General features: G+C 32.4%; 1 protein-coding gene across 2 annotated transcripts in view; it reads right to left on the reverse strand.

The window, feature by feature from the left end:
* The window catches only part of LOC149736346 (protein DOP1A-like), a 33,253-nt gene extending 20,785 nt beyond the window's left edge, over nt 1-12,468 (reverse strand). Inside the window, exons 1-21 of one of the 2 annotated variants that reach the window (XM_089876675.1) lie at nt 11,862-12,468; nt 11,478-11,653; nt 11,159-11,298; nt 10,703-10,923; nt 10,223-10,421; nt 9,703-9,851; nt 8,889-8,995; nt 8,355-8,396; nt 7,843-7,995; nt 7,391-7,475; nt 5,638-5,784; nt 5,208-5,323; nt 4,698-4,819; nt 4,235-4,382; nt 3,500-3,642; nt 2,833-2,954; nt 2,240-2,368; nt 1,798-1,910; nt 1,204-1,430; nt 519-577; nt 17-60 (exon numbers count right to left, since the gene is read on the reverse strand). In XM_089876675.1, the coding sequence (XP_089732801.1) occupies nt 17-60; nt 519-577; nt 1,204-1,430; nt 1,798-1,910; nt 2,240-2,368; nt 2,833-2,954; nt 3,500-3,642; nt 4,235-4,382; nt 4,698-4,819; nt 5,208-5,323; nt 5,638-5,784; nt 7,391-7,475; nt 7,843-7,995; nt 8,355-8,396; nt 8,889-8,995; nt 9,703-9,851; nt 10,223-10,421; nt 10,703-10,923; nt 11,159-11,298; nt 11,478-11,653; nt 11,862-12,002 (2,783 nt within the window). In that variant the 5' untranslated portion in view covers nt 12,003-12,468. The remainder of the gene's footprint in view (nt 1-16; nt 61-518; nt 578-1,203; nt 1,431-1,797; nt 1,911-2,239; nt 2,369-2,832; nt 2,955-3,499; nt 3,643-4,234; nt 4,383-4,697; nt 4,820-5,207; nt 5,324-5,637; nt 5,785-7,390; nt 7,476-7,842; nt 7,996-8,354; nt 8,397-8,888; nt 8,996-9,702; nt 9,852-10,222; nt 10,422-10,702; nt 10,924-11,158; nt 11,299-11,477; nt 11,654-11,861) is intronic. The other variant, XM_089876674.1, reaches the window with a different exon arrangement.
* Between the last annotated feature and the right edge of the window lie 1,128 nt (nt 12,469-13,596).

The raw sequence follows: 13,596 nt of genomic DNA on the forward strand, positions 1-13,596 counted from the left end.
GCAATTGTTTGCTTACTTTGATATCTTGTCTTCAGTGGGCGGGCAGTTTTTAAATTCAACCTAAAAATGAATAATTCAATAAATTACTTATGTAAGATCGATTGGCGGGGCAACGACAGTCGTTATAGCAGAGGTGTTCCATATACTTTTAAACACAAGTGTCTTTATACATCATTCTTTAAAGGGATAGTTACCACGTATGTTATAACTCTGTGGGTGATTTTTTACGTTTGGCTGAAGAATTGGACAGCCCATAAGTGACCACTGGGTTGAAGCAATTGCCGTTAAGTGTCTTGCTCAAGAACGCATACGATTACAATGATTGCAGCCAGAGCATTGAACTCGATTTCAATGTGCATATGTTAATTATAACCATTAACGGTTTGTATATTATTAGACGATATACGTCGAATTTCGCCTCATTACATGGAAAAGGCGATTAATTAAAATAATGCACGTACATAAGGCACGTGTGGCATAATACTGCATGCATTAAATAAGTGTATATGCTGACTCACCATTCGTTCGTGACCTGATGACTTGACAGTTTCTAATGACGTAGTATTACATGACACGTCTGAAACAGAAGTAATTAAAACCGAACTCATGACCTAATACTGACCTGCAGGAGTTTTCGCCATTGCCAAATTCAAACAAAAGCAAGGGACCGTTATATTTGCATTATTATTTTAGACGAATATTAAAATACTTTGCGACCGTTATTAAAAAAATTAAAATGGAGCAACATTTTTATTACTATTGGAAATATTTATGCCAGTTTCGTGGCTTCATAACAAAGTAACCCTGCCTTTTTAGATTGTATGTAAATAAGTTTAAAAGTTAAATTCTTTTTTGAAGTATGTGTATGTTTCTTGACCTTTTAAGTATAAATGTTATAAATTTTCTTTAAAATAAAAGTTTTAATACATGTTTTGTATATTATATAGGGTGTGTAATTCATATCGTAACTACTAACTAATTTTTATAAAGTTTGAAGATGTAGTTCGTGACGGAATCGCCCTTTGAAACAACGTCATCGTGCAGCGTAAATTGTTCGCTCGAAACAGACTGTCTCTTTAGCGCAACCGAGCGGTTTAGTTTCACTAAGTGGCAGTTTTAATACGCTTTGAATTAAATATGCTTTGAATTATGACAATTGTCGCCTATTTGTATATATAAAAAACGTTAGATTATAATTTTTACTTGGCTTTGTAATCTTTGGTGAGCTGTGAGTGCATGGATGTAGGAGGACCATGAAGAAGGGCTCAAGAATGCGGGAAAGATCTTTCTCTTCTAGTGATCTCCGCAACCATGTGGATGCGGTGGTTACTCCGATGGATTCTCCTCCTGGATCAAGTTGGAAGAGGTTGGGATCAGATCCAAGATGACCTTGGTTGAGTGATAACTGATCAACCACTGAGAATAAACATCTGAGGAGAGAAGATTAAAGAAGACAAATTAGAAAAAAACTTCTTTTAAGGAGAGCATAAAGATATTTTTTTCACCAAAAAAATGTTAATAGGCAATGACAATAAAAGTAACCTGAAAATAGTGATACAGTGTTAGAAAGATTAATCTGGTTCAGATTGAATTGGTTGCATTTTTGCTTTTTTGCTAGATTAAACTGATAGCGCTTGGCATGGTTTCATTATATAGGTTGTAACACTGATTGCATTTCTATTATAAATGAAATGAACCATTCTGCTTTTTGTAAGTAAGGAATAAAATTGCCTATATTTGATAACCCTGCAACTAGGTGCAAGCTGGAGGCATGAAATATAACTTTGGTTCAATCACCTGGTGAATAATTTAACATGAGTTCCACTTTGTAGGTTGATCTTCTGTGAGGTGAGTGCACGTGTAAGGTGCCACAATCTACAAAACTTTTCAAGTGCTGAAAAACGGATTACCTGTCGAATATTTTGTTTAATGTTTAATCACACGGCTTTTTAATCATTCGTGATAAATTATAAAAATGTTTCCAAAAATACTATATAAAAAATGTAATAGGTGAGCAAGGAAAACATTTCAATTAAACGACAGTAACTAGTATTTCCTAAAAATTAAACGACAGTAACTAGTATTTCCTAAAAAGTACATCATGTGCAGATTTACTAAATTTATAAAATGATGATTAAAACTAAAAAGGTCATTGTTTTAGGTCCATAAGATATAATTGCCCAACCATTTTTTGACCATCAAAAACATTTATTAAAAGTTCACCCCGGCCAACACATACCTTGTTATGATGAATAATGTCAGCAAGTAAAACATTCTCACATCGAGAGTCGGGACACATTGAATGAAGTCTTAACAATAATTGTACACAGGTAAGGTGGTGTCTGTTCATTATGGCTTCTCCAATTACCTGAAAAAAACAAAAGTAATAAAAAGATTTTAAATCAAATTTAAAAAAATTAAAAGTTGGCTTTCTGAGTAATATTATAGAGGTTTTTATTATAATTATTTTAAATAACGATAAAACAGTAGAAAGAAACATTTATATGAAACTTTTAACCCTACATCAAGAAGGTTTGTAATAGGGGCGGGGGCGGGCAACAAAGGTCAAAAGTTACCCAGTGCTATGCAAACTGATTGGAAAAATTCAAAAAAATTTATAATTTTTTTTTATTTTTAGAGAATATTACCCAATTTTACATTTTTTTAAGTTTCTGCATAGAATTGATAACATTCTGTTTTTAAAATCTGGTTTGCCTTAAACGGATTAAAAATAGGTGTATTGAGTCCAAAAAGTATGGACTAATGTGAAACATCAGTCAAACTTGCCAATCTTTTCACACTGTTTATTACTACAACAATATACATACATACCCTCCATAATTGTTTTGTTATATGTTTGTAAAACTTGGATTCCTCAGTGAGGATATATACATGAGATGAAGTGAGGGGAGAAAGAACTTTTACTGAAATTGTTCCACTACATGTTTCAGATGCTAAAATATAAAGTTATATAATATATGGTCTTGAGTTGTTGAATAAACGTTATTTGCATGGTGAACCAACAATTCTAAGTTGTGGATTTAGAGCTGATAGTTAAAAGGGTGACAATCAATTTATAGGGTTACTAAATACTGTTAAGGGTGTGTGGAGACTTGTCACCCAAACTTGTGAAACCAGGGTGACATCATATGGTTTAGCATCCCTTTTTTACAGTCTAAAACCGATTTTACCCTGCTGTTGTGCCGCTATACCAACGTACAGAACCAAAGAAAACTTGCAACGTTAAATATTTTTAACAGGTTATAAGTATTAGGGGTTTCTAATTTAGGACTTAAAAACATATCTGACATTAAAATTTTTACATACATATTTGAAATTTTATACATTTCAACAAAATAGATGATTTTTGAATACTGAAACCCCAAATTCTGTCAGAATATTTGGATATAAAAATATAGAAGTTTGCATTTATATAATATAAGGTAATCAAGAAACAGCCTAAAAACGTTATTACTAAAATATTTTTCAAGCATATTACCTGCATCGGGTGAAATGCTTTGTGTTAATGCAAGCAAATCAAGTATAGTAGAAATAGAAGTGGAAGCCACAGAAAACATGGAATTAAGCTGGTTTGAGGCGCCACATGCACACCATAGTAAACACTGCAGCCAACTGGGAAATCTGAAATTATCAGCAAACTTTAATGCATAAAAGAATTTCATGCTGCTAGGTTCATACCTAATTTTTAAAGGTATATTTTCAATATGAGTAAATCGGCTTACAGGGAATCTGAAATTATTAACAGACTTTAATGACTAAAAAATTTAATATTGTGATTTTCGTTGGTCTTTTCACTCAAAGTTGCAACAAATACATGGTGAGATTGCCCTGTGTGTGGCAACCTTTCTTAAGTATGTAACTTATAGTTTTAAAGGCAATTTTGGGTGGGTGTTATTGTGTGTCACTGTCAATTTAGAGTACCATTAATTACCACTAGGGACTAGGGTAAAGATTAAAGTATATTGCCCAAAGATACACAGCGCAAAAATGGACACATCTTTGGGGGTTACTTGTAATATTTTATACTTAAGGTGTTCAAAAGGGTAATAAGAAAAAAAAAAGAAAAAAAAGAAGACTTTAAAAGTAAAACTGTCTACATTTCAAATCACAATGTACTTTTTTATAATTGTCTATGTATTACAGAGTTGTAAAGAAATACATTTCTAATTGCAAAAGCAAACAAACATAATTATAAGTAACACATCTAACTTACGTTGAAATAGACGAATTTATTTGATCTTTGTCCATAAGTTGTTTCTGTCCATTACAATATACGGGAAAACAAGCAAAGTCAAGCAGCAGATTACAAGTTAACTTAAACACATCAACAACTGTGATAGATGGTAGATCCATACTCTCCTCTGTAAACAAGACTATAATCAATGGGCACGCCAATTTCAAAGTTGTAGACACTTTAAAGCAGAGCTTAATAAATGGGCGCGTATATAATATAACTTAAATTTGACATTTTTATATATACTTTACGTCTTTACCGCATATATGGTAATACTGTTTCAATATAAGGAGTATTATACAATTTAAAAAGAAATATAAATATATATTTTAAATTACACTAAAATGGTACAAAAGATATTCAACTGTGCTGTTAATTTTTGGAAAAATATTGTCTAAAAGGTAAAGAGGTGGTTAAAGATACGACATACTTCAAAACGTACCTGATTCTGTTTCATATTCAGTGGAATCAATAAAAGTGGTTATCGTTTGAGAGGCTTCTTTAGCTGTTTCATTGTCTTCGTTATCAGCTTCAAGAATTTTAAGGTAGTTGTTGATGTTAACTCTGTTGGAAATATAAAAAAATTACAGATTATAGAAGTTGTACAAACTGGACAATGCTCTTTGTAGGCTAACAAAATGCTATTTCTGTTGCAGGAACAGTTTGATTTAAGGGAATTATAAATTATTTTTAAAATAATTGAATTATAAATTTTGTTTATTTATTTTTATGTGGCAGGCAACAGAAGTTCTAACTTCTAACATGGCTGTTTTAGCTTACTTTTAAAAGAGTTGTAACCAAAAATTGTTTTTTTATTAAGGATAACAATTTGAAAAATTCATTAGTAACAGCTGAAACAACTACTTTTAAGTGTCTTGCCCGAAGACATACACCCCCCAAAGAATTGTAAATCGTTTTTTTCAAGACATTAATATTGAAGTATGAATAATACCTGGAATGATTCAGTTTCAAATCAACAAAACATTCCAAAAATGAAAGAAGAATCTTTGCACAGTCGGACACACTTGAGCCACTGGTTTCACAAGTTTGTGTTTCAGATGCAGTGATCTGGAATATAACTTCTTGTAAGTCTTAAAGGAATAACCGATAGTCTGATACTATAGAATAACTTACAAATACAATATAACACATAACACTAAAGGTGATACTGATGAATTTAGCAGTTTTGCTAATGTATAACCGATAATATAGAATAACCTACAATATAAAGCAAAATTTTAAATTGACCACTGACCACAAAAAACTAGTTTACAACTTTATATAAATTATATTTAGATAAAAATAAGTAAAAATGTATCTGTTAGAAATCTTTCTGGCAAAACAGTCGTGCCTCATAATACATTTAAAACACAATGACTTACATTGGGTTGCAGTGGTTGCGAATGTTCAAGTAGGACATTACAAGTTGTTAACCCGTCGTAAAGTTTAGTGTTGGAGAAACTACTAATGTTTGATGTCATAATGGTAGTCAGGTGACACATTAAAGTTGGCAAACTAACTGTTTGTATCTGGAATGTTTGTTTTGGAAGTTAAAAACAAGTTACTACCAGGCATATTGTTTTCCCCAAGCATAATATGCTATCTTTTCCATAACCAATATTGGTGAAACAGTTTTTCCAAATGTATTTTTAGCATTATTCTGAGAAGCCCTATTTAGATTGGGCTATAATTTCTTGTAATAATAGTAAAAAATTTGGTACCGAAACTATATTGTCAGAAGAGTGTTTTGCATTTAAGAATTTGATTGAGGTAAAGACTTATGGTATACTGAGCAATTAGTTGTGTAACTACAGATATGTGTTATCTATTCCAGTGGTTCCCAACTCGTTTTTAAGGCGACCCATTTTAAAAATAAATTCAGTTCGGTAAAATCTTGCGACCCAAGCATATATTGTCGTAAAATTTTAAAAGCCATACAAGATTGCATTGCAAACGGGTAATCCTTTAGCTGGTGGTCAGTGACAATTTTGGTTTCTAAATGTCTTATAGACCTTACTGATACCCACTGTTTAATTATTTTTGCAAAAAATTCGGGTGTTCGTGTCTAAAATTAACTTTAAAAATGCGCGAAAACATGCTTCGTCACCGTAATTTGCCTGACCTGCGTAAGGTTAACGCTTTATTACGTCACATTAGCGGTATGTTACGTCACAATAGTGATATATTACGTACGTTACAGTACGTTATAATCCTGTTTTCGCAGTGTTTTATGTTAGTTAAAGCCCTGTTTAATCCAGCCCTAACTCTTAACCCGTAACTCCCAACCACTAACTCCTAACAAGCAGCACTGCAAAAGCATTAACTTTTTCAGAAAATAATATGTTTATCAAATCACTAATGAGCTATAGCTGTGCTCGCTGGCTATCGGTGAGTTTTGGCGTTGCTTTACGCGCGTACAAAGCATTTTTTGCAAACATTTGTATACTTTACTTAAAAAGCAAATATCCAAACTGTTTTCAAGCACCTGTAGGCTAAATAATCAAGGGGACAATCGCTATTATGACGCAAACAATCAACGTGTGAATTGCTATTATGTCGTAATTAATTGCCAGGTCAAACAATCGCTATTATGATGCAATGAATCCACGTGTGAATCCCTCCTATTACGTAATAAACATGCTGCCTGGTTGCGGAAAACATCGTAAATATGAATCAGTTCTACTTATGTAACATTTTTAGGTTGTTCACCACCGCCTGTTGCAATGTTTAATAGGCAAGTTACATTTAATTTAAACGCAACTATGACAAACTGACAAAACCAAACGACCCAAAAAAATTATCAGGCGACCCAACTTTGGGTCGCGCCCCACGTGTTGGGAACCACGGATCTATTCTATATGCCAATTAAAACTTAGTATTTTTTCGGGAATGTTATTAAATGGTTAAGGCAACTGCAAAATAGTGCTTGGTATAAAGTGTTTAACAGTGTGGAAGCGATATTGATAGTGTATGACTTTTCAGAACATGGAAATGGGACTGACTAATTTTTACAATCACACATTACGGTTCAATGCTTATATATAATACAGCAGAAACAATTCAATTAAATTTACATTACAATAAAATTATTAAATTACAACAAAAATAAATTTGTTTGTTTTACACCCCACTTACCTCTGCGTAACTTTCCAAGTCAACAAAACTAAGCAGAAGGTGAATAAATTGACAAATTTCTGAATACGATGTAGTGGACTCACACCTGATAACAAGGAAATGAGCATACTGGGTTATAAAACCTATCTACATATATTATGAATATACTCTATGTCCAGGTACATACACAAAACTGTAAAAAAAATATAAGAAACTGTTTTCTTCGTGGATGCGTCTGTCCTAGTTATGTTGGACAAATTGAATGAATTAAAAACATAACCTGTACAACAGTGTTTTTTACATGTTTACCAATTTAGGAATTGTTTTAGGAATATATATTTTATTTTTCTATCTTTTTTAAGTACCATATTCAAATTGGCCAATATATATTTGTTATTCATTACACTAGTAATTCTCAAATCCCCCCACTTCATAATACTTTAAGACTAAGTCATGTAAAGAAACATACTCACTGCTCGTTATCAGTTTCACTAATCAATATGTTTGATAAATATTTCCATATATATGTTGGTTCGAACACACCCAGCAATAGATTTGCGGTCTTTGATATTTCACCCAAAATTAAAACTCGTTTGTCATTTTCAGATGTTTCAGTTGATCTATAACTGACAGTGAAATCACTTTAAAATATAGAAGATGGGAACTGGCAGTACTCAATAGTGTTCAGTTAAAAACATTCCTCTATGCTTGGTTGTGTACAATGTTAATCTAAAACTAGTCGTTGTGCAACAGTTTTTTTTCGTAGTAGTGTTTGGATGTTACTTTGCCTGTAAAGCTGTTTTAGTTTCAAATCAACTCTGACAGAAATATTAAAAAATATTTAAATATTTGCAACATGTAATAAATGTTTTAACAGTTTGAATAAAATACTTCTCATTAGCATTGCTGTAAAACAATTTAAAGATATAAAACTGTCCACAAACAAAACCATAAAATAATAATTAATCAGAATAGTAATTCCTACTTTGTTGATGATTTGACATGCTCCACTGCTGCTTTTAAAAGTCTGAAATGTATCAGTAATTAGCTGACAAAGAATTCTTTTGTTAATAGCCACAAACAGGATTTATAGTAAGTAGGCAACCATTTGAAAACTAGCTATCGGCTAAATCCCAATCACATAGTATATAACTAGTTAACAATATAGGTCTCATATGAACAATGCAACCTGTCCTGTAAGAGTGTAAATTATTGCAATTTGCAATAATCTGAATAAACAACAAATATATCTATAATGTTGTTTAATTCATAACAGCTTACTTTAAAATTATCACAGTAGACCTACACTGGTCTATTATTATCATTTTAACCTGGCGCAAAACAGTAAAGGACAGATAGAAATTTATTTCAAATGCAAACAAAACAAAAAGTGTAATATAACAAATAGTTTTGTAAAACATTATAACAAAACAAAGAAATTTACACAATATATATAAATTGTGTTTTAATATGATTTAACAACCTAAAAATTTCAAATACAAATTCCAATATAACCCACCTAAATACATGAAGCAGAACTCTTTCAATAATGACAGGACCAACTTCGGTTTTATCTAATAAACTTACTAGAATACGAAGTGGGTACAATTCTTCTATCACAGATAACTGCAAGATAATGTTGAAATGATCAGATCTATTAATACAGTTTGACATTGTATTTATCATATCCATATTAACACTAAAAAAGATTTAAATAAAACAGTTCCATTACCATGTAAACGGCTATGTGAAATAATAAAATCAGAAATTTGCAAAAAAATCTTCTAGCTACCCAGCTCTGAAACAAAACACAATAAATTTTGCTACATTTGTTTATATAGTAGAGTGGGGGAAGACGGGACACCTTTAGCACGTAATATCCAAATATCCTGATCATGTTTTAAACAATTAACAACGGTAAATAGGAGTAATGAGGATACAGTTTTATATTTCTTTAGTTGTTCTTTCTTTACTACCAGATGGGCCGAGCAAATGGAATGAAAAGGTGTCCCATCTTCCCACACTCCAATATATAATTATTAAATATTTAATATGTAAAGACTTAGAAAACTTTATTTTACATTAAAGGCTAGTCTACACAGTTCTAAAAAATAGGCAATATATATATATATATATATACAGTACGGTGCAAAAAGATGGGGCACTTTCATTCTATTTTCTCACCCCATTTGGTGGTAAACGAAGATTCTAAGAATAATAAAACTTATCGTCATGAAAACAGGAACCAGATACTTGGATATTAAGTACTGAAGGTGTCCAATCTTCCCCCACAGTACTATATATATATATATATATATAAATATATATCTTACGTTGGTATTAGATGATATTTTTTCAGTTTGTCTGCTCAACATATTCACAAGTGATTCAATTAACATTTGTTTGGAATATTTTTCAAAGAATGTTGGTAACTCAGAGCTCTCTAAACTTGAAACACTGCTTTGCTTGCTTTGGTCCACACCTAGTGAGAAATATTGCATTTATTTATAAAACAATGATTAGTTCCTATTTACAAATTGGACAATAGTTAAAAAATATTACAGAAATTAGCAAAGCAGTAACTTTATTAAGGATTAAGGTAAAGTCCAAAAGGTTTTTATACATAATACATAATATGTATAATATATATTTTGTGTATATTTAATTTTAATTTTGATTGGTTATTAATATTTTTATAACATACCACATTATAAAACTAAGCTAGAAACTTTGGGGGAGCCTAAATATTGGATAGACATAGACTGTGTGAATATGTGTTATTCCTTTTTTAGAGTGGCATTTCTTGTTTATAAAAACAAAATACATTAATAAAAAAACTGAGTAACTATGAACCTAGCAGCCATGAATATAGGCGTCGATTCAGAGACATATCTCGCCTCAGCAAGCATTGCAGAGCTGCTTCCAACAGTATACAAGCATCAGTGTATAGGATGGGTAAGTTGGACAGGGGGCAACATAATATCAAAACATCCAGTGATGCACGTTGTGTGAGAACAACATTATCTTGGAGTGATTGGCACAGTGCTGTGACCTGTATGGCAACACATGGTAAGATGAATTAAAAAGGGATTAATACTGTTAAGCTATTGGCTATTGTGAATTACTAATCATACTCTAAATACCAAACCAGACGTGATATTGTTATTATATGTGAATTACATTTTACAATGCACGAATATACATTATAAAAAACATTTAGTTTTCTTTGGATAAATAATGATTTTTACAGATATTTATTTAAATGGACGGATGTAAACATGCAGAAGATTACTCTCTAAGTATTCGTCACAAACTAAAACATGAAATATTTACCATAACTTCCAAATCTGATCCAATAATAAAGAGTTGATCTTCAGTAGAGCGCTTGCGATCAAATTTACGAAGAACAAGTTGAACGGCGGATAAACGAGCAGATGGTGAAGACAGAACACATCTCCAGATGGCTGAGTAGAAATCAAATGCACCAACACGCTCACACACCCTCTCTAGCAACAGATCGGTTCTTTCAAAGTGCTCAGTGCCTTCGTCTAATCCTGGGGCAGTGTAGTAGTAAAAAATGATGATAAAATATTTTATAAAAGTTTGGTTAGACCAATTATATTGTCCTTGTGTGTATAACATCCCTCTTTTTTACAGGTTAACATATTTAAACACATTCACTCTGTACATATATATGAAACAAAGCAACATACCGTACCACTAACAAGTACTTGTTGTATTTGTTTAGCTCTCATATTATAAGTTTAGTCTATTGACAAACACAGTTACCTGGCAACAGACCAAGTATCATTCCATCTAAACATGTTCGGAGCGATTCTCCAAGAGGCAACATGTGAGTTTCATATAAATTTAAAAGCACTGGCCGAACTTGTAATGATGCATTTGAAAATAAAGGAAAAATTCCCAAGCTGTTTGTATAAAAAAGGTTAGCTACGGCAAATGCAATAAAACTACAGCTAAAAAAATTCCATAACAAAACATAATATATATATAGACTTTTTTAAATCTATACTTAAAAACAGAAAGCCAATAAAACTAATTTAACATTACCATAAAAACGAAAAAAATTAAAAATACAACAACTTACCTATAAATATATAGATCTGCTTTTAGAAGATCTGGTGCAATTATTTTAAAAATAGAGTCATAAACGTTGATTGCTTTCAAATGAACACCACCCGGTAATGCAGGGTGCATACACTGCGCAAGCCGTTTGCCAATTGTAATCTTTTTGGGGATTACTTTAAACTTGGAGTTCAAAACCTGGCAAGAGATGTAATACAGTTAGGTTATGAATATTTTAAATGGAATATTTAAAAGAAAAACAGTGATGCATATAAGAATCACTTAAATACAAATGGTATAGTGTATAGGTATAACGTTATTAAAAGTTAAAGATCACAACTTCACAGCTAAAGTAAATAAAATGCTAAAACTCTATACACTAATTCCATAGGCCTACTGCTACTACCTTGTTTAGTTTTCCAAGTGCAGAGATTAGATCGGCCCATTCACTAGATGATTCAAAGTTACGAAGACATTTCTCAACTGCATTCATGTATTGCCGATATTTGGAATCATCTAACATTGCTTGTTCTTCAGACGACATCATGTTGATAGTGGTTGAAAGTTATGACTTGCGATGATATGCGACAAAATCAATCCTACAGTTGCCCAGACTCAAACAGCAAAGTTGTTGAATGTGAACACACATAAGAATAACATGTTTTCAATTTTTATTGACAGATTTTTCACCATTGACACTTAACAAACACATGTTACTACTAACATGGAATAAATCTGAAAAAGTACAGTACTGACTACTAACTTAAGAACAGTTGTTTTCTAGACTTGAATAACAGCAAATGTTAACCTACACAATAAGATTGGCCTAGTGTAGTATAATGGGCGTTTATTCATGTGATAACGCTCCGGCACTCTATCGGGCGCAAATAATTTAACAAACTAGTCTGCTTTTCTTTGCTGTTAATTTTTTATTGAGCTAAATATGCTAAAATATCATGGCTAGTGCCCCAGTGTTCCAGCCGTTATGTTTAATTATAAATGTGCTGACACTGCCGACTACTACTATCACCGACCTGTACGGGTGTACTCACTGTACTGTACAGCGAATCAAAGCATCTGATCTCGTGCGTAAGCTAGTGACGTCACCATTGGTGTGTTTTGAAACACAAGAGCACGTGACTATGACCGGTTCTTTGCGCAACAACTTTCGTCGACACGTGCTCTTTGATTTGGACTGTAAATTACTCAACGTCACCACTAACTTTTCAAATTACTACTAACTTTGCAAATTACCAGTCAGGTTTGCAAAGTTAGTAGCGATATTGCAAATTACAAGTCAGTTTTATTGCCAGGTCTGCTGTTTCTTGTTGCTGTTTATCTTGATGGTATTCGAAAAGTTAGAATGGAACTCTACGTTATTTAAAATCAAGTGTGTAGTCCAGGATAGCAGTCGCTGCCATGGTTAGGTCGTTACAGTTTCGGTACAACGGATGTTCATCACCAAGCCTAGACATTAAGGATGTGGATCGAAGGTATGTTTTATGTAATGCAATGAATAATTGTTTCCCTGATGTTGCAACTTTTGATAGAATGTTTTTTAAACTGTATGCAGTTGGTATTTCATTCGTATAGGCCTAACACCACCCTAACACGCACAGTCTTATAATTTGTATTGGCATAACTGAGGCGATTTTTTACTTGCGATGATTTTGTTGCTGTATCTCTTTTCGGGCGTGTAGGGCAGAAATGTTGCTGTAAGCCTTTGTGTGCGGATCAAAATCTCTGTGTCCGATGTATATATTTAAGTCTGTGTATTTATCCGTTTCGTTGCGGTATTAGTTTAAACTGATTCAAGTAAAACATTTCCAACCCGCTGCCGCTGGTGCATTATAGAGTCATCTAAATCTACCACTCCGATCTAAATCATCGGACATCTGGAATGAATTAAAAAAATGTTTTATCGAATGTGATGTAGGAGCATTGCCTATTGATCGTACATATGCGTACGGAGGATTTTTGAACCCTATAGGCTCTAAACTAAATCATAGTCCGCGATGTACATGTTTGTCAGAACTTGTTTTTAATTACCCACTAACGTAAAAGGGCACTTTAAGATTTTGTATTGTTTGTTATTGTAGAAATCGCACGTTTAGCTATTTAGCCGAAAAAGTACAAGAAAA

This window comes from Ciona robusta, chromosome 4 (genome assembly GCF_009617815.1).
Source record: "Ciona robusta chromosome 4, ASM961781v2".
NCBI lineage: Eukaryota > Metazoa > Chordata > Ascidiacea > Phlebobranchia > Cionidae > Ciona > Ciona robusta.